The 20,177-nt window shown below is 39.8% G+C and overlaps 1 protein-coding gene across 15 annotated transcripts in view; it reads left to right on the forward strand.

The window, feature by feature from the left end:
• GRAMD2B (GRAM domain containing 2B) overlaps positions 1-19,608 on the forward strand; it is a 130,279-nt gene extending 110,671 nt beyond the window's left edge. For 5 of the 15 annotated variants that reach the window (XM_054488076.2, XM_054488077.2, XM_054488081.2 and 2 more), the window contains 9 exons: positions 3,173-3,268; positions 5,948-6,019; positions 6,119-6,199; positions 8,906-9,017; positions 9,838-9,960; positions 11,137-11,224; positions 12,327-12,431; positions 14,258-14,351; positions 18,361-19,608. In XM_054488076.2, the coding sequence (XP_054344051.1) occupies positions 3,173-3,268; positions 5,948-6,019; positions 6,119-6,199; positions 8,906-9,017; positions 9,838-9,960; positions 11,137-11,224; positions 12,327-12,431; positions 14,258-14,351; positions 18,361-18,402 (813 nt within the window). In that variant the 3' untranslated portion in view covers positions 18,403-19,608. Of the gene's footprint in view, positions 1-3,172; positions 3,269-5,947; positions 6,020-6,118; positions 6,200-8,905; positions 9,018-9,135; positions 9,205-9,837; positions 9,961-11,136; positions 11,225-12,326; positions 12,432-14,257; positions 14,898-18,360 lie in introns of those variants that run through there. The other 10 variants (XM_054488068.2, XM_054488074.2, XM_054488071.2 and 7 more) reach the window with 4 other exon arrangements.
• Positions 19,609-20,177: the final 569 nt, after the last annotated feature.

Raw genomic sequence — 20,177 nt, forward strand, 5'->3', positions numbered from 1 at the left:
GGGAAGGGGACTGGGTAGTATTGATCAATGTGATATAGTTCTCAGGAATTCATAGAGAGCCAACATCTCTGAGCAGAGCAGCAGGGACTGAAGACACTAATGAATAAAGTATTAGTCTTTGTTAAGGGGTTGGGGGATTCACAAAGGCAGTCAGTGCACTTTCAAGCTAATATGACTCTAGCAATGGTTTTAAAGTTCTATTTCTACCTAAGAACTGATAAAAAGAAGTTAGAAGGAGTGACCCTGGTTTTTTGAAGACATGGATATACTGAGATTGCTTTTACAATGTGTAACCTACAGAGGCAGGAGACTGAAAATTAGCAGGGCATGGGAATAAGAACCATGATAGTGACTTGTATGTTCCATCCCTTCTAAGGGTGGTGTCAAAGGAGATTTGGGCTTCAGAGATGTTGCAGAATTTCCTTACTGCCAATGGACCTCAGTCCAACATGGTCCAATATGAGCTGAAGGCACCCAAACAATTGCTCTACAATGGGAACTTTCTAATCAAGTTCCCCTTCTAAAGCGGTTCACCCTGGAAAAATGTTACCATTACCCTGGAAAAATATTATCATTTACCCTGGAAAAATATTAATAAAGTGTAGCCTTAATTTAATCCGGACCTTTTTAGTCAGCCTGTTGGTATTTTCAGATGCTAGTAAAATTAACATGCACATATCACATTCTGTCTCAGCTCAAACTGAAAAGTGATTTAAGCTTTATTTTACAAATGTTTTCTGGTTGTAATTTTATACTCATGAAGCAATTGCTTGAAAACTCCTTCTTAAGGGTGTTCCATGCCTTAGATTATGAAAAATCTAAATTTCTAGCCCTTTGTCACTGCATGTTTGTATTGCTGCTCAGAAACAAAATTAGACTCATTTTTTAAAAATCATCATCTAAGTAGATCTCAAATTCTTTTTTTCCAAATTTATCCCAACTTGTAAGTTCTGAATTGCCTCCTGCCTTTGAAAAATGTTGTGAGTGGAGTTCTTTGGCAAACAGTTTTTAGAAAATGTCTTGATTGGCTTAGCCCCTTGTTCTTCCATAGTCTTCCTGCCTAGATCATTGAGGGCAATAAATAAGCCCATCTCATAAACCCAGATGTGAATGCAAATATTCAAAATTAAAAGCTCATTTTGTGGCCAGGCACGGTGGCTTACGCCTGTAATCCCAGCACTTTGGGAGGCCGAGGCGGGCGGATCACCTGAGGTTGGGAGTTCGAGACCAGCCTGACCAACATGGAGAAATCTCGTCTCTACTAAAAATACAAAATTAGCTGGATGTGGCCGGGCGCGGTGGTTCACACCTGTAATCTCAGCACTTTGGGAGGCCGAGGCGGGTGGATCAGCTGAGATCAGGAGTTTGAGACCAGCCTGACCAACATAGAGAAACCCCTTCTCTACTTAAAATACAAAATCAGCCAGGCATGGTGGTGCATGCCTGTAATCCCAGCTACTCAGGAGGCTGAGGCAGGAGAATCGCTTGAACCCAGGGGTTGGAGGTCGCGGTGAGCCGAGATCGTGCCACTGCACTCCAGCCTGGGCAACAAGAACGAAACTCCATCTCAAAAAAGAAAAAATTAGCTGGGTGTGGTGGCGCATGCCTGCAATCCCAGCTACTCAGGAGGCTGAGGCAGGAGAATCACTTGAACCTGGGAGAAGGAGGTTGCCGTGAGCCGAGATTGCACCATTGCACTCCAGCCTGGGCAACAAGAGCAAAACTCTGTCTCAAAAAAAAAAAAAAAAAAAAAAGCTCATTTGCTTCCTTCAAGTTGGCAGTACTTACATAAAGCCCATCTCTTTGAGAATATGTGAGGCATTTTCAAGAAGTAGATGTTCAAGTGAGTGTGAGTTCCTAGGGAAGGGGGAAGTCAGATCATTTTACCATGGCTGTGTGCGACTCTATTTTCAGGGATTGAAGTGATGTGATCCATTTTCCTTTGAGATCAAACTTGGTTGGAGAGGTACAACATAAATTATCATGAACTTCTGTTCTTTGTGCCATTTGGTACATTCTTATAGCATATTGTATTGAAAAGAACCCACATTTGGAATCAGATTGGCTTGAATTCCATCTTTGTAACTTCTTATGTATGACATGCACCTCTCTAAATAAATTTATTTCCCATAATATTGACTATGTATGATCATAATTAAATTAAATTCTATCTGGTAAATAGGTATCAATAATGGTAGCTTCTGTAGTTACTGTTGTTGTTATTCTTTGTTGAACCAGAAAAGTATTTAGAATTCTTTTATATCACCCATCCTGATTTCATGAAACAAGTGAGGAGGTGAATGAAATTTTTATTCATCACTGGGCATTTTGCATATATTATCTCACTTAATCCACAGAAAATCCTGAGAAGCAGACGAGGCTATCTCCAATTTATAAATCAAAAAACTGAGGCCTAGAACGGATAGCTTACAAGGGGGAGTAGGTCATGTAGATACAGGTTGAGCATCCCCTATCCAAAATGCTTGGGACCAGAAGTGTTTTGGATTTCAGATTTTTGCAATATCTGCCAACATATAACTGGCTGAGCATTCCTAATCCAAAAATCCAAAATCTGAAATGCTCCAATGAGCATTTCCTTTGACCATCAATATCAGCATTCAAAAACTTTTAGGTTTTGGAATAGTTTGGATTTATGATTTTCAGATTAAGGATGCTCAACCTGTAGTAACAGAACTGAGCCAAGAATTCAGGTCCCAGATTTTCTATCCAGTGATGGTCATATTATACCAGTGCTTTTTAACATTTTCCCCCCAGCATGCACCTAGAGACAGAGGAAAGTGGGGCATGTAGAAGTTAGCCCAAAGTGGATGACCACAAGCTTGAAATTTCTTTAGAGCCTTGGGCTTATCTTTAAAATGAATATACATTTTGCATTCTATTTCCATGGCTGAAGACATGGAAAGGTTTCCCACCAAGATCTTCAGTCCAATTGATGATTAAGATTTATCCTCTGGCTTAGTAAGCCCCACTTTGAGGAGCTCAGTGATACATCCCTGCCACTCTGTAAGACTGGCTTTTCTTCATGGAGGCTGGAGAGCTTGCTGCTGGTTTTGATTTCTGTGTACCTTTTTTTTTTTTTCCTTTAATGTGAAGATTTGAAGTGCTGTTCTGTCAAGTCTGAACTGGCATTAACTTGCTGATTCTGTTTCAGATCTCTATTCCAGCTTTCTCGGTAACCCTAATAAAGAAAACCAAAACTGCTCTTCTAGTGCCAAACGCCCTGATCATAGCAACAGTCACAGACAGGGTGAGTATGCAGCAGAGCGAGGGCACCTTTGCTTTGTCCTCCTGCTCTGGGCTCTGGGCTCTGCTGCCTAAGGGGCCTCTTGCCAAGGACCAAGACTCCAAACCATAAATATCATCTCCTGTGGTGAATCAGGAAAATTCCATAAGACTAATTTTAAAAATTATAGCCTGTAGACATTCATGTAGTACTGTTTCCCTTCACAAGGTGATTTATTCTCATAGAAGTGTTGCCAATTTTGAATTTCCTGCTGACTTAATTATACTTGCCTGACCAAGGTCAAAAAAATAAAATTCTTTCTCAACTTCTGCTAGGTCAGGCTAACATCTGCTAGATCAGGCTAAACTGATACATTCAGTTCCTTTAATAGTCTTAAAGGAAAAAAAAAAAAAAGGAGGTCAGGCCTTTAATTCCAGCACTTTGGGAGGCTGAGGGCTGAGGTGGGAGAATTGCTTGAGCCCAGGAGTTGGGAACCAGCTTGGGCAACACGGTGAAACCCCGTCTCTACAAAAAATATAAAAATTAGCCAGGTGTGGTGGTATGTGCCTGTGATCCCAGCTACTTGGGAAGCTGAGGTAGGAGGATCACTTGAGCCCAAGAGGTAAAGGCTGCAGTGAGCCATGATTGTGCCACTGCACTCCAGCCTGGGCAACAGAGCGAGACCCTGTCTCAAAGAAAAAGAAAAAGGACAAGGCCAGGCATGGGGGCTCACACCTGTAATCCCAGCACTTTGGGAGGCCCAAATGGGCGGATCGCTTGAGTCCAGGAGTTCAAGACTAACCTGGGCAACATGGCGAAACCCTCTGTCTTCAAAAAATACAAAAATTAGCTGGGTGTGGTGGCACACACCTGTGATCCCAGCTACTGGGGAGGCTGAGGTGGGAGGATTGCTTGAGCCTGGGAGACAGAGGTTGCAGTGAGCTGAGATCGAGCACCAGTGCACTCCAGCCTGGGTGACAGAGCGAGACCCTGTCTCAAAAAAGTAATAAAATATATATAAAGAACAAGAACAACAAAACCACCACATTACTGACAGGGTGAGGCAGGCAGGTTGATAGTGAGGAATTCCTGGTGTGGGGGTGGCCAGCCTCCCCATAACCTCAATCAATACCTCCCTAGAGCCATTCCAGATAAATAAAACTTGCACCTGCTCTGCAACTGCAGGTACAGGATAAGTTTTTAGACCTGCTTTACTAACAGGTTGCCTAAACTACCTTCTATGTAGAAATTCCAGAGCTGAATTGACTATTGGGCTACCCCAGACATGCGCAATCAGAAAAATTTACGTTAAAGTGGTGTTTATTTCAGCTTGGCAAGAAAGAGGGAGTGGAGTGGTCTGGTTACTTTTCACATGAATTTTTTTTAATCTTTTACGAATTATTTCTATGAAAGCACAAACTCTACATTCTATAGATTTCATTTCTCCTTTTTCATTTTCTCTTTTTTTAATAGAGATGGGGTCTTGCTATGTTGCCAAGGGCTGGTCTCAAATTCCTGGGCTCAAGTGATCCTCTCACCTCAGCCTCCCAAAGTGCTGGGATTACAGGCATGAACCACCGTGACTGGCTGTAGATTTCCTTTCTAACCATACTAGAAAACTTGTAGAGAGAAGAAGAAAGATGGAAAGATAAAAGAGACCATTCTGATAAGCTAGAAAATATGTTAATATCTATTTGGGGATTTTTTAAATATACTAATAGCCAACAGGCATCAGTATTTCCTCCTTGTCAGGCCATACACTAATGCTTTTCTTATATTTTCTTGCTACCACCCTGTAATGGATAAGTGTTATTAAGAAAACTGAAAGTTAGAGGGGTTAAGCAATTTTCCCAATGTCACCCACTTAGTAAGTGAAAGAGCCAGAATTTGCAACTGGATCTGCCTGATGCCAGAACCCACAATATTAATTACTTTGGAATATAGTACTTGCTTGGAAATAATTCAAGTTCCCTCACTGGTGAATGAGAAGGATAATCACAAACTCATGGAAAGGAGGGTCTGAAAACATTCTATGGCATAAATAGACGGGAAAAAAAAGTAGATTTTTATATTTTCCGAACATATTGTTTATGGTAAAATCATTTCTCCTCATGTCATTTGTCTTCACATGATTTGTCTAGCTTTTACTCCTTTCCCGTGGCTCATTTATAAGTCTCCACTAGAAAATCTCCATATTTGTACAAGGAAGAATCTGGAAGTGGCATGAAAGAGAGCTAGCCTGTTAGAGCCACTGGGAAGTTTTCAGTGGAAATCTAGGTCAGAGCAGAGGAGGCGGACCCTTGGGAATTGTTAAATACCCTTAAAAACAAAAACAGAGGGAGAGAGATTTTAAAGGGGATCTAGTGAATGTCATCAGCCTTTTCTTAATGTCCAGGCCTTTTCTTCTCTGGGCTTGTTTGAGGCACCAATGACAGGCTTTTGGAGCCTTCATTTTGCCCTATATATATTTATTACTCTTAAATTGGGTTTGAAGATTTTGTTGCTTTTATGGGAGAACGTTTGCTTTATTACAGGAATGGAATAAAAATGGAATGTTTGAGTGAGAGGAATGAGAATATAGATCAAAGAGAGGTCCATGTTGTTTGAAAATGAAAAGGCTGTATACAGATACTTTTCTGAACTCTTAACTCTCACTTCTCATCAGGCAATATCTATTCATAATTATCCTGTTTTGTTTTTCAGTACATATTTGTCTCCTTACTCTCCAGAGATTCAACTTACAAATTACTAAAATCTGTGTGTGGACACTTAGAAGTGAGTATGATGTCCCTGAGCCTCAATTACTGTCTGTCTTCTGTATTTCTTATGGTTTCATAGCTAATCTGGTTTTTCGTTTTGTTCCAATAATTTCAGAATACAAGTGTTGGTAACAGTCCCAATCCATCTTCTGCTGAAAACAGTTTCCGCGCAGACCGCCCTTCATCTCTGCCTCTGGTAAGTTGCCTACATAACTATCTAAATGCAAAAGAAAGGGAATATGTCCCACAATTACATTTGTGCTTACACCATGACTAGGGTGTGGGAAGAGCTTAGGACCAAAATATTGAGGTACAGTTGAAGAAACAGGGCATATCTTCCTTGAAGAAGAGGAAACCATGGTAGCCATAAACTTTTTCCAAGTAATTGAAGAGTTGTCCTGCAAAAAGAAAGAAACACCTAGTAGACTATCTTGGTGAGTTACTGGTCAGTGAATGCATTCATAAAATCTTGCTCTGTTTGCTTGTCAGTATTGGCTTAGAGGGATTCACAAATCTATTTGAGGTAGGACTGAGTCATCCCACAAATCCTTAAATGTCTTCTGTGTTCAAGGCACCATGCTAGTGCACACTGTAGGATACCAGGAAAACTTAAAACTAATTTATGCCTTCGGAGACTTCACAACTTAGAAGAGAAACAAATATGCTCAGAATTAACTGTAAAAAAAAAGAAAGAAAGAAAGAAAAGAAAAGAAAAGAAAGCTGTAACGCCCAAGTGACAGGTAAAGATTGATTCATTCCCTTAGACTTTGTAAACTGTAAAGTAAATCTCCAGTGGGAAGTAGCTCCCTCTGTTTGTGTAAGATTTGTACCCATAATGGTTATAATGTTTTCCCAAGAGAGTTCCAACCATATCATTCAAATGATTATAAATATTCAACATTAGTGAAGCAATATGAGCCCACGGTTTCAACATCTCCCACAAATCTTTTTTTGAGAACAGTTTAAAAGTAATGGGATTGAAAGCATGTTCACACAAACACTTGTACAAGAATGTTAATACCATTATTCATTATAGCCAAAAGGTGGGGAAAACCCTAATGGATTTTTTAAATGTGGTATACCTATACAATGGGATATTTAATTCAACCATAAAAAGGAAATTAAGGGCCGGCCGCGGTGGCTCATGCCTGTAATCCCAGCACTTTGGGAGGCCGAGGTGGGCGGATCACGAGGTCAGGAGTTCGAGACCAGCCTGGCCAACATATTGAAACCCTGTCTCTACTAAAAAATACAAAAAATTAGCCAGGCCTGGTGGCGCATGCCTGTAATCCCAGCTACTCAGGAGGCTGAGGCAGGAGAATTGCTTGAACCTGGGAGGTTGAGGTTGCAGTGAGCCGAGATCGCGCCACTGTACTCCAGCCTGGGAGACAGTGCAATGAGACTCCATCTCAAAAAAAAAAAAAAGGAAATGAAGTACTGATTCCTGCTACAATATAGCAATATAGATGGACCTTGAAAGCAGTATGCTAAGTGAAAGAAGCCAGACTCAAAAGGCTACATACTGTATGATTCCCTTTATATGAAATATCTTGAACAGGAAAATCCATAGGCACAGAAAGTCAACTAGTGGTTGCCAGAGAATGGGGTGAGGGAGAAATTGAGAGTGACTGCTAATGCGTATGGGATTTCTTTGGGGGGTGATGGAAATATTCCAGAACAAGACTGTAGCCATGGCTGTACAACATTGTGAATATTCTAAACACCACTGAATTGTATACTTTAAAATGGTGGATTGTATGTTACCTGAATTTTATCTCAATTTCTTAAAAATCTACCTTGAAAAACATTAGTGGGAAGCAGTACAGAATATAATGTAACACATATGATTTGGAATCCAAGAAACCTGGTTTTAAATCTGGGCTCCACCCAGCTATGTTATATCATCAGGCAAGCTCTTTAACTGCTTTGACTCGGTTTCTTCATCCATTAAAATGCCAGCTTCATGATGTGGCTGTGAAGATTAAATGCAATCATGTATGTAAGGAGCTTTGCATACTGCCTGATACAAGATAGGCATTCAAGAAATCATTAAATTGAAGAAATTTTCAATTTTCCTTCTCCTATAAATCCTTGTACAAAATCGAAATGAGTGTTGAGATGAACAAAAGACAGCTAGTTCAAGGTGAAAGGTTGGTAATTTGCTTACAAGATGAGTCTCTTCTTCATTTGGCAGCTGACTAAATTGTTAAAAGCTCAGCCTAATTGTACCTTTGCCAGGACATTTTAATGACACCGTTTGTCTCTTCAGTTCTTAAGCACTTTGGGGAACCAATAGAATACAAAGTAGAACGTCTGTGCTTTTTACCTTACTCCTCCATCATCTTTCTAAAATTTAAATGTACTATCACTAACCCTGTTTTGATTTAGTTGAGGGAAGAAAAAAAGCTTAAACTTTACTTTCAGGGTCTAATTGGCTAAAGCCATTTTTCCTTTTCTGTTTCCAATACTTTTTTAAAAATCTATAATTTAGTAATATCTTTCTCTCTGTCTACATATTTGAACTTGGATTTAAAGCTTTCTATTTTTTTCTCTTATATATGTCTGTAGTAATCAGGTTTTCTCATTACAAAGTGCTAATGAAACCTCTTCAGCTTCACACTGGAAGCTTCTCAATTATCGGCATTCTGGGTGTTTTTCTAGACATTTGTTGTTTCAAACAAGTTGGCCAGTGTTTGTTGACAGAATTTTAACTGCCTGAAAAATCTGTTTCAGTAACCAGATACTCAGTCATCTGTTGGGAAAATCCCAGTCGTATGGAGTAATCCTTCCTTCTATTCTATGTTTTATAGGTCAGGCCTAGGTGAAAGGGCTGGGAGTTACAAAGGCCTGCCTGTTTACTAAGGGAATATCAGCCTGTCTTCATTTCACTGTTTCCTTTCAGGATTTCAATGATGAATTCTCAGATCTGGATGGAGTGGTTCAACAAAGAAGGCAAGACATGGAAGGATACAGCAGTTCTGGTTCTCAAACTCCTGAATCTGAGAACTCTCGAGGTTTGGGAAATTTTTGTATTTTGACTAAAATTTAATTCCCTTCAAAATATCCTCACCCCACCTCCTTAAAAAAAAAAGAAAAGAAAAGAAAGAAAAAAAACTCACATTGTCTTCCTAGTTAAAAATCAGGAATGGAATCTGGAGAAAGGATGCCTTGAGAGTTGGAGGGAGAAGAATTGCCCATGTGGTAAAAATTCATTTCCTTTTATGCTCATTTAACAGAGGTCTCTTAAATAGACCTAATATTGGGTGGTTGAGAGAAAGAAACATAACATTTTGTTTTTTTGTTTTTGTTTTTGAGGCTGGAGTGCAGTGGCGTGATCTTGGCTCCTGCAACCTCCACCCACCGGGTTCAAGCAATTCTCCTGTCTCAGCCTCCTGAGATTACAGGCATGCGCCACCAAGCCCGGCTAATTTTTGTATTTTTAGTAGAGACGGGGTTTCACCATGTTGGTCAGGCTGGTCTCAAACTCCTGACCTCGTGATCCACCCACCTTGGCCTCCCAAAGTGCTGGGATTACAGGCGTGAGCCACCGCACCTGGCCTATTTTCTTCCCTCTTATTTCAATAATATTTTTAATTGTTACAGCTGAATTATCCATGTGAGTTGGTTGGAAAATGAAAGACTATCCTTATATCACTTTATTACTTATTTGCTTAAGCATTCAATTTCAGCCCCAGCCACCACAACTAACTTGTGAGACGATCCATTCACATTCTTGACCATTATGCGTGTTAAGGGATTGATTTACTTGGAGATTAATCCTGTTTTTAAATACGTTGGAGAGAAAACTTACCCAGCTCCATTTTGGCTTCATAGATTTCCATGTGACAGAATCCCAAACAGTTCTGAATGTCTCCAAGGGAGAAGCAAAGCCAACTCGGGCAGATGCCCATGTGAACAGAGTACCTGAAGGAAAAGCCAAGAGTCTGCCTGCGCAGGGTAAGGAATGGATGTCTTAGTGGGGTGGGTTTAGAAGGACTGGAGATGTCTGTTTGTAACTTTTTTTTTTTTTTTTAGACAGCATCTTGCTCTATCACCCAGGCGGCTATAGTGCAATGACGTGATCTCGGCTCACTGCAACCTCTGCCTCTTGAGTTCAAGTGATTCTCGTACCTCAGCCTCCTGAGTAGCTGGGATTACAGACGCATGCCACAACACCTAGCTAATTTTTGTATTTTTAGTAGAGACAGGGTTTCACCATGTTGGTCAGGCTGGTCTCAAACTCCTGACCTCTAGTGATCCACCCGCCTCAGCCTCCCAAAATGCTGGGATTATAGGCGTGAGCCACCATGCCCAGCCTATTTGTAACTTTTAAAGGGTCCTCGTGTTTCACCTTATGACTGCTTTTCATATTCCCTTTCCTCCCTTTGTATTATAGGTCTTTGCATATTAATTCACTTATTCATTTAGCAAACAGTACCCAGTTCCGTGCTTACAGTGGGGGATACAAAAGTGAATAGCCCTCATGGAGGTCACTTCATGCTTCTGAATACATGAGATTATCTTTCAAAAATTTCTGTTACTGTAACCCCAGCACTTTGGGAGGCTGAGGTGGGAGGATTGCTTGAGTCCAAGGAGTTCAAGACCAGCCTGGGCAACATAGTGAGACCCTATCTCTACAAAAAATTTAAAAATCAGTTGGGTGTGGTACATGTTTGTAGTTCCAGCTACTTGGGAGGCTGAGGCAGGAGGATTGCTTAAGCCCAGGAGGTCAAGGCTGCAATGAGCTGTGATCACGCCACTGTCACCTGGGCAACAGAGTGAGACTATCTCAAAAAAATAAAAAATTTTCCAGTAAAACTCAAATTTCTTATTTACTAATTATTCTAATAACTAGCTATACTGGTAAGAGAGCAAGGATATTGTTATATTGTTCATCATTGATTCCAACACAATGCTTGACACAAAGAAGGCTGTGGATAGGTATGTAATCAATGGAATGTGTTGGAAGGAATTATAACCACTGGTTAAAATGACAACTGGGAGGCTTGATATTTTCTCTGATTTCTTTTACCTGGGAATAATTACCTCTCTCAAGTACCCCATAGGGATATTGCTGGATAAAAGAAGTGTGTTATGGTTTTAAACAGTTGTTTTTTGTTTTCCTCCCAACAGGTCTGTCAGAAACTGTTGGAATCTTACATAAAGTCAAGTCTCAGAAATGTCCGATGCTTCACCATATTCTTATATTCTATGCAATTGTGTAAGTACATGAATTTACTGTGAGTGACTAAGAAAATGATTCCATTTGCTAAAGGAATAATCTCTTCACATTGCCGAGACCTACCGTAAATCTCAATTGTCTGAAATGTGACCCACATCTTTACTTTGACAATTTCTGTCTCCTACTTCAGCTTTTTTTCCTTAGGCTTAGGTCACATTTTCATGGTTGTGCCAAACCCTGCAGAGGACTAAGTTCTGAGTGGGTACCATTAGTTGGGAAATTGCTCTGTGAATTATGAAGCATCTTTACCCTTGTTATTTTTTTTACTTTATTTTTTTAATTGACATATAATCATTGTAGGTATTTATGGAGTACATAGTGATGTTTTGATACATATAATGTATACTGATCAGATCCGGGTAATTAGCATATCCATCACCCTCCTCATCTCTTTGTGTTGAGAACATTCAATATCCTTCTTTTAGCTATTTGAAACTCTATCATTGTTAACTTTAGTCATTCTACAGTGGCATTCAACACCAGAACCTATTCCTTCTATCTAGCTATAATTTTGTTTTGCCATTTGTCCCACGTCTCCTGAACAGGGGCCAACACAACTTGAAAATGTTGTCCTCATCCCCTTTACCAAAAATGTAGGCATCGACTTTTTTAACTTCTAGTGTGTAACCAATTGTTCTTCTGAAAATAGCCTGACCCAGTTCTAGGCTGTTCCTCCAAACCAAGGAAAATATGCCCAGTCTGGTTTCCAGATAAAGGGGGGAGTCACCAGAGAACACGGCTGGGGACTGTCTGCCCAGGCTCTTCTAGCAGAGGACGGTACTACCGCAGGGAGGAGGAACACTGGCTTGGTACTCCAACTTGGATCTGGCTCTGACCAATGCTATTAGAAGGGCCATTATTTGCAAATTGAGGGACTTGGGCTAGAGGATTTTAAGTCTCTTCTAGCTGTAAGTTTTATAAAACCATCAGCCTGTTTAAAAAGGATGTTTTTAAAATCTCTTTACCAAGTTATTTTGGAAAATGCCTTGCCTCGAGTGTACCACATTGGCACTGAGTTGTTTTATGAACATCAGATCCTGGCCGTTAACCTAACGAAAGTTTCTCTTTCATCTGTTTCCAGTGTCTGTGCACTAATCATCTCGACCTTCTACATGAGATACAGAATTAATACTCTGGAGGAGCAGCTGGGGTTACTAACCTCCATTGTGGACACCCATAATACTGAGTAAGACGATTGCCTCTAGTGCTGTCATCTGCTTGCCATTCTGCTTAATATAATTATTGACCTGAACTTAGCATCCTTCTTAGTAAACATTAATTGGAGATACATTCTGTATGTGACATTTTGTTAAGTGTACACGTGGAAAGTAAAAAGGTAGGAGGGTCTAGAAATGAATGACCTAACCCTGTACTATTTTGGAGTTGTTGTAATGTTGCTAGTAATAAGGCAAGAAACAAGCCTAATTTTACATTATCTTGCTCAAATATGCTAAGATGCAGTTGTGACTTTGCCCCATTTATTAAACTACACAAGTTTACCTTAGTAAAATGGCAATAAATCAAGACACTCAGAGAAAGAAGCAATTCAAGAAACTCAGCACATTTTATCATGTATAACTTTTTATATTAACTCACTTATTTGCAAAACTCTTGACCGCTGTCAAGATCAATGTGACTAGTAATTAATTGAATGTGTCTGTGAAGATTTTCCATCAGTCTTTTTTTTAACATGCCTGGCCTAATTAAACCTTTTCAGACATAGAGCTCTTTTCTTTAAACCTATTTACAAGAAGCTTTTGACACATTGCCTAAAAAGTGATATAATTTATGCCACGTTAGAAAGTGTACATTTAGCCCAAGTTTTTGAAGTAGAGAGATTTCCTGACAGAGTATTCACCACATGCTAAAGGCTCTATTAGCATGGATACATACACATACAAATACAAATGATTTTTCCTCATTGTATTTTCGCCATAACCTTAGAATAGAACTGTTATTCCCATTTTACAGATAAAGAAACTGAGACTCAGAGTAATAATCAGTTTAATGTCTTACAGTTTGCAGATTCCGCTGCAGGTCTATATAACTACAAAGACCATGGGCTCCTCAGGCTACCAGTGGCTCTCAAATTTTAATTTGCATCAGAATTATCTAGAATTGTTTAAACAGATTTCAGGGCTCATCTCCAGAGTGCCTGATATAGTAGGTCTGGGATGAGGCCTGAGAATTTGCATTTCCAGCAAGTTCCCAGGTGGTGCTGATGGCAATGGTCTGAGCTCTATACTTTGAGAAATACTGTGTTACACCATTCTAGGACCTTTCTTTACTCTGTAGGAATTACCTTTAGGTGGCTTACATGTATGCAGGTATACAGGTTATTTTTGACCCATAAATATATACTTGAACTAATAAAATACAAAAGCCTAATAAACAGTTTGGTATGGATTCATACTCTGCCCTTACTTTCTCCCATCTTGTTCAAAAAGTTAATATTGGCATAGAGATAAGAAGTGACTCCAGGCCAGGAACAGTGGCTCACGCCTGATTATAAGACAAGGGCAATTATAGTTGTATGATAAATCTCAAAGAAGAAACTACAAAAGTCTCATATTTCAAGGGACATTTGATTAACTAGATAAAGACATACCTAAACTTTTAAAGTTCTAGTATAAATAGCTGAAAAGTACAATAATTCTTGTAAGTTTATGCTCTGGTGGAGACAGAAAGGATATTAGGGTTTAATAAAAGGGTTCTAAGAAACCACGTGCTTGAAAATAATTGCCTGATTTTTGTTTAGAAGCCAAAACACACCATATTCACTTAAACAAAAATAGCTTAAGAGATTTCCAGCTGAGCTTTTAAGAATTAGTTCCCTAAACATCTAGCCTGGAGTTGCAGATTACTGCAGGGCTTTGTCTAATATTAACAAATGAAATGTTCATTCTCTTCTATTATAAACCAATTTTCTGTTCAAATAAATTTTAAACGTGTTCATTCCACTTCTTTCCTTGTCATCTCTGCCCATAATAATTTTTCTCTTTTTTGTTACAGACAGGCAGCACCATCTGGCCTGGGGTCACAAGTACAATTCAATGTGGAGGTTCTCTGTCAAGAGCTTACAGCTAACATAGTGAAATTAGAAAAGGTGACCTATTTCTTTCCTGTGTATAGGGGCAGTCACAGTAGTGCCTATTGGTTGCCCTAGGTCAGGTCAGGGATTACACACTCAGACGCTGTTAGTGTGCCGCAATAAACCTACATGATCAACCCTGGCTAGGGGCTTTTTATAGTAAATGTGGAAGAATATGTTTTATTTCCACAAAAAAATAGGTTTTAATCTCATTTTCCTTGAAATACATAGTCTTGTAGGTCTTTTGTTTTTCTTCCTTGATTAGACATATTACTTAATAGCACAGGGCCCAAGGGTAAGTGACCACTGACATCAGAGCTCAGTGTAGGGACATAGTAGGGAGTGAACTGGAGACCAACCACTGGCTTGGCCAGAAAGTACAGCCCCGACTCCACCAAGGCTGACTGTTCCCATAGGTAAAATATTGCATGTAAGTCCTATTAGAACCATAGAAGATAGGCATTGTTCCCTATCTGATAAGGGAAGAATCAGAGTTTCAAATTAGCTTGCTGAGGGTGACACACCTAGAAAGGCAGCAGACGTGAGTCTGCTGAGAGAGCATTAGAAGAAAAATATATAAATAAAGTCAGCAGATCTGGAACCTGAACCAGGCCTGTCTGACTGCAAAGTTGTGCTTAGAAGCTCTCTGCTTTACTGTTCCTCAGAATTCAGCTTTAGGCTTTGTTGATAAGGCCACAGATATACCTTTACCTCAAAGTATCTACAGTCCAAACAACGCTAGGGCAAATCTGTCCTTAGCTTGTGGCATTCTTAGAACACAGCAGGAGGGTGAGCTGGAGAAGAAGACAGGCATGCCAGAAATATCCCAGAAATAAACCTGATTTACATGTCTTATTTTCTTCTCCTTTATCTGATAACTACTTTGTTTTTACCCTAATCCTTCAGGAAAGGCTTAGAGAGAAGAATCCAGTGTTCAATTACAACTGCTGTCACAAATGCCCAGTATCTGGTAGCTTTTCATCATAGTACAGTTATGCTTACTTGAAAAGACATATTTCTTCATATTAAATACAAATTAGTAAAATTTCATATTAAATACAAATGAATAAAATTATCTTTGTTTTCCTGCACTCAGTGTTAATTAATATTTAACAGCTAAAGTATTAAGAGCAAAGGAGTTTCCAAACTCATGTTCTAAACCAAGTCAGGTCAGAGAATTCATATTAAATCATTCTATTTATGGGCAAATGTAGAAAGTTCTTTACATCGAGAATCAACCTAGAGAAGGTATGGGTTAGCTTTTTTCCTTTCTAAAACATTAGTTTCTGAGAATTGAAGATAAACGATTTTTTTAATGAAATGCTTACAAATGTTTGGCTTTCATGCAACCCAGAGAATGGAGTGGTATTAATTTTCAATTTTGTTCACTCTTACATACCAGTGATATTCTTTGGATTAGAAACACATGGGATCCTGCCGCCTTCTTTTGTGTTTCTTCCCACTCTCCCGCTGGGCCTGGCCGGGACACCACATTCTGTAACCAGGGAACTGAAAACAGAAGGGCTCGTTCACAGCAGGCAAACAGCCTCAGGTCTTGTGCAGGGTTCAGACAGCCTGGCAGGGAGGCCGGGAAGGTTTACAGGAGCACCAGTGGAGACCACCTTTGTCTCAAAGCAGAAACTGATTCAGTAAAAAGTGGATTTGGGGTCAAAATGCACATGTTGATGTTCTAAAAAGTTAGAAGTTGCACACATTGCTCAAAAGAATCTAAGTATTAAAAAAGAGGTACCAGGCCACACCCGTGCTCTTTTTGATTCATCTGCACCTTTCTTCAGAGGCAGCTGGGCACTAGCGCAGCACAGCCTGCCGGTGAAATAGCAGCTCCATGCTGTTGAAGGTCTTATACTCCATAGCAGCAATTCCTTCTTCTCGCCTTCGGGGGCCGGTGATGTCTAAGCCTCACGATCTTTCTCTGCTTATAACTTCCCTATTACTGTTCATGGCATCACTGCTCTTTCAGTCATCCTCATTGGAAATCTAAGAATAATTTTTAACTCCCTCTTTTCACCTGCCGCTGGTTGACTAGTTGGCAAATCCAGTGAAGTCTGTCTTCAAATGTCTCCTCAAAGTTTCTTCCCACGGGTACCATCCTAGTCCATTCAGCCTTCCCACTACCAGTCAGATAGTGTGAAGCTGGATCTCATTGTGGTTTTTGCTTGTATTTTCCTAATTATTACTGAGGCTGAACATCTCATATATTTATTGGCCATTTGGGTTTTCCTCTGTAAATTGCTTATTTCTCTCCTTTGTTTTAATTTTGGGTTTTGTGTGTGTGTCATCATAGGTGTGTTTTGTGGATTTGGGATGTCAGTTCTTTGTTTTATTCCTTTTTCTACCTCCCACTCCTGTTTTTCCATTTATCTTTGGTCATGAGGGATACATGAGGAAGAAACAAAGCAAGAAAGTTGGGGAAGAAGGCAACGTCTTTTATGGGAACTGAAGTAAACACTTATTTTCTTAGTTCTGGAAGTGGAATTAATGGTGGAACAGTATAGTAGAAAGAGCGTAAATGTTGGAGTCAGGCCTTTGTTCTTATCCCTGCTCCACTGCTTACTACCCACGTAACTCATCCTGCTACTTCAGCTCCCTGGCCCTTGGTTTCATGTGTAAAGCCTGTCTTTGTGTGGTGTTGTATGGCTCAGGAGCAGGCATGCCCTTGCTGGCACTTACATATCAGATCCCCTTCCTCCTCACTCACCTGAGAACACCCATAGGACATCACAGACTGTTCCTCTAAAAAACAATATGTTCTTTCTTTTCATCTGCAAGGTTTGTACTCCCATCACAGTGCTGTTGTTGAGAATTCCTTGCTCTGAATTCTTTTTTTTTTTCCTTCTTTGTTTTTTTTCCCAAGACAGAGTCTTGCTCTGTCACCCAGGCTGGAGTGCAGTGCCACAATCTTGGCTCACTTCAACCCCCACCTTCCGGGTTCAAGCAATTCTCCTGCCTCAGCCTCCCAAGTAGCTGGGATTACAGGCACCTGCCACCACACCCAGCTAATTTGTATATTTTTTAGTAGAGACAGAGTTTCACCATGTTGGCCAGGCTGGTCTGGAACTCCTGACCTCGTGATCTGCCCACCTCGTCCTCCCAAAGTGCTGGAATTACAGGCATGAGCCACAGCACCCGGCCGCTATGAATTCTTACAAGTTCCTTTATTCAACAGTCATTTACTGAGAACATTTTTGATGTCCAACATTGGACCCATCTTAAGATCCAAACATCTGATGTGGTTGGTCTCTGTCCTTGTGAAATCCACAGCCTTCTTGGAAATGTTAAATAATAATATCTAATTGGAGTAACAGGAGTGTTAAACATTATTACATGGCATTTTTCTGATTAAAACCATCAAATGGATTGTGTAAAGACCAATTTCCCATTGTCTTCTAATGCATTTGGGTCACACTGGTGTTGCCAGTTCCTTGTTCTTTTTCTTCCATCTCATTTATCTCAGTCTCTACTGACATTTTCATCTTTCTGCCATTCTCTTTTTTTTTTTTTAATCTCTATATTCTCTCATTTTAAAGTGGATTGTCAGCTGGACATGGTGGCTCACACCTGTACTCTCAACACTTTGGGAGGACGAGGTGGGCAGATCACGAGGTCAGGAGTTCTAGATCAGCCTGAGAAACATGATGAAACTCCATCTATACAAAAAGTGCAAAAATTAGCCAGGCATTATGGTGCACGCCTGAAGTCCCAGCTACTTGGGAGGCTGAGGCGGGAGGGTCACTTGAGCCCAGGAAGTCAGGGCTGCAGTGAACCATGATCACGTCACTGCATTCCAGCCTGGGTGACACAGCAAGACCCTGTCCCAAAGAAAAAGTGGATTGTCGGAGTTCTAGTTTATGAAAAAGCATCTATTTGCCTCACTAAATTTAACCCTTTTGTAGCTTTTTATTCAAAGTGGAATAATCTAGAATGCTATATAGACTATAGCAAATATGCCCTTAATATACTCCATTCTATTTAATAATAGGAGTTTCTTTTCTTTTATTTCAAGATACAAAATAACTTACAGAAGTTGCTTGAGAATGGTGACTGATCGACCAGATTGCTTGGGCCATTGGAATACCTCATGTTTCCCTTTGAAGAAGGTGCTTCCTGAGGCGTTTTGTTTGAGTGCGCCCTGCTGGTCAGAGGCGCAAGCAGATGAGAATCCAGACATCGCATGTGGAGGTCTCCAGCTCAGGAAAGTGGGGAGGGAAATAATTTTGGTTCTTGTGCAATAAAAGTTGACCTTGACTCTCTGAGGAAGATTTTGCTGCTTTTGCCTGAAGAAAACAGACCCATCTCTGGAGGTCTCAGGAAGGGCCCAGCGAACACACTCTCTTGGATAATTACCATGATGGCGTCAGCAAACACTCCACCCTGTGCCTTTTTAGTCCTTCCCGCCCTCCTGCCTCTCCCTTACACCCCTCTTAATGACTTTCAAACTAAAGGATACATCATATACTGACAAACTCAATGTGGTCCTTTCAAGAATTAGCTATGAGTCTCAAAAAGGCAATAAATGGCTCTAAGTGGACAGGTTTGCTTCAAACAAGTAACATCTACATTTTGTCTTTTTTTTTTTTTTTTTTTTTTCAGTTCTCCTGTTATGTTCTGGTTTAAATCACCTGTGTGTCTTAATTTCTCAATTCCTTTTTGGCAAGAATATCAAGCAAGGTGGATTTAACATTACGTTTATGTTTTGTTTTGTTGCTGTAACTAATAGTTAATTGGACTGATTCTTACCCAGCCCTGGTTAAGAATCTGTGAGGCATGTGACTGAAGTACTAAATTAAACTTATTTTGAAACCAAACCTAATTTTTAAGCCAAAAGGTGTAATAGTGATTTAATACAGGATGAAAAACACTGAATTTTTAAGACTATAGGTGGACTATGTTAGTAGTTTTCAAACAGGATGTCTGTATTCAGCATTCAATAATGCTAAAATCCATTTCAGCATGAAATTTGTATGTTTTTATCCTTTGCTGACTAAAATAAAATAACTGGTGGTTTGCTAACTATTTACCATATGGGTTGGCTGGTTTTTATTAATAATTGTTTAGGGTATCATAAGATCTGTAAGTACAAAGGATATTCTGTTTCTATCTGCAATGCATTTGATAATCATTTCTATGAAATGTATTTTATTTAATCAGATAAGCTAATAAGCGAATTGGTTACATCGTTTGTATCTGTTGGCCTAGTGGACAGCTGTGCCTGGTGCACCTCTGGCTTTTAATAAATACTCATTGGTTGAAACGCCCTGCTAACACTGTATTTTGTCAGTTTGTAAATTCCTTTAACCAAGACTTAACTATGCTTTTTAACTCTTTTTCCACATGCCATCTACTACTTCCAACTCACTTATACTTCCTTCCTCCCAGGTAATCATTTCAAAACTGAAAGGATTTAAGTTCTTGGATTACAATGGTTTAAAGGAAAGAAAATGAACTTTGAAGTCAAAAAAAAAGAAAAGAAAAAGACAATGCTTCATTCCTCAGTCCACATTTCATGAGTTATGTGACCTTTAGCAAAATATTTGGCCATATCCCCCCATTTTATTGATGAGGTTGAAAGTACCAGTAAAAAGTGTCAGCGTGAGGATTAAATGTGATAATGTCAGCCAGGTGCAGTGGCTCATGCCTATAATCCCAGCATTCTGGGAGGCCAAGGCAGGAGGATTGCTTGAGCTCAGGAGTTTGTGATCAGCCTGGACAATGCAGCAAGATCCCATTTCTACTAAAAATAAAAATAAATTAGCCAGGTGTGGTGATGCATGCCTATAGTCCCAGCTACTCAGGAGAATTGCTGAAGTCTGGGAGACTGAG

Source organism: Pongo pygmaeus, chromosome 4 (genome assembly GCF_028885625.2).
Source record: "Pongo pygmaeus isolate AG05252 chromosome 4, NHGRI_mPonPyg2-v2.0_pri, whole genome shotgun sequence".
Classification (NCBI taxonomy): Eukaryota; Metazoa; Chordata; class Mammalia; order Primates; family Hominidae; genus Pongo; species Pongo pygmaeus.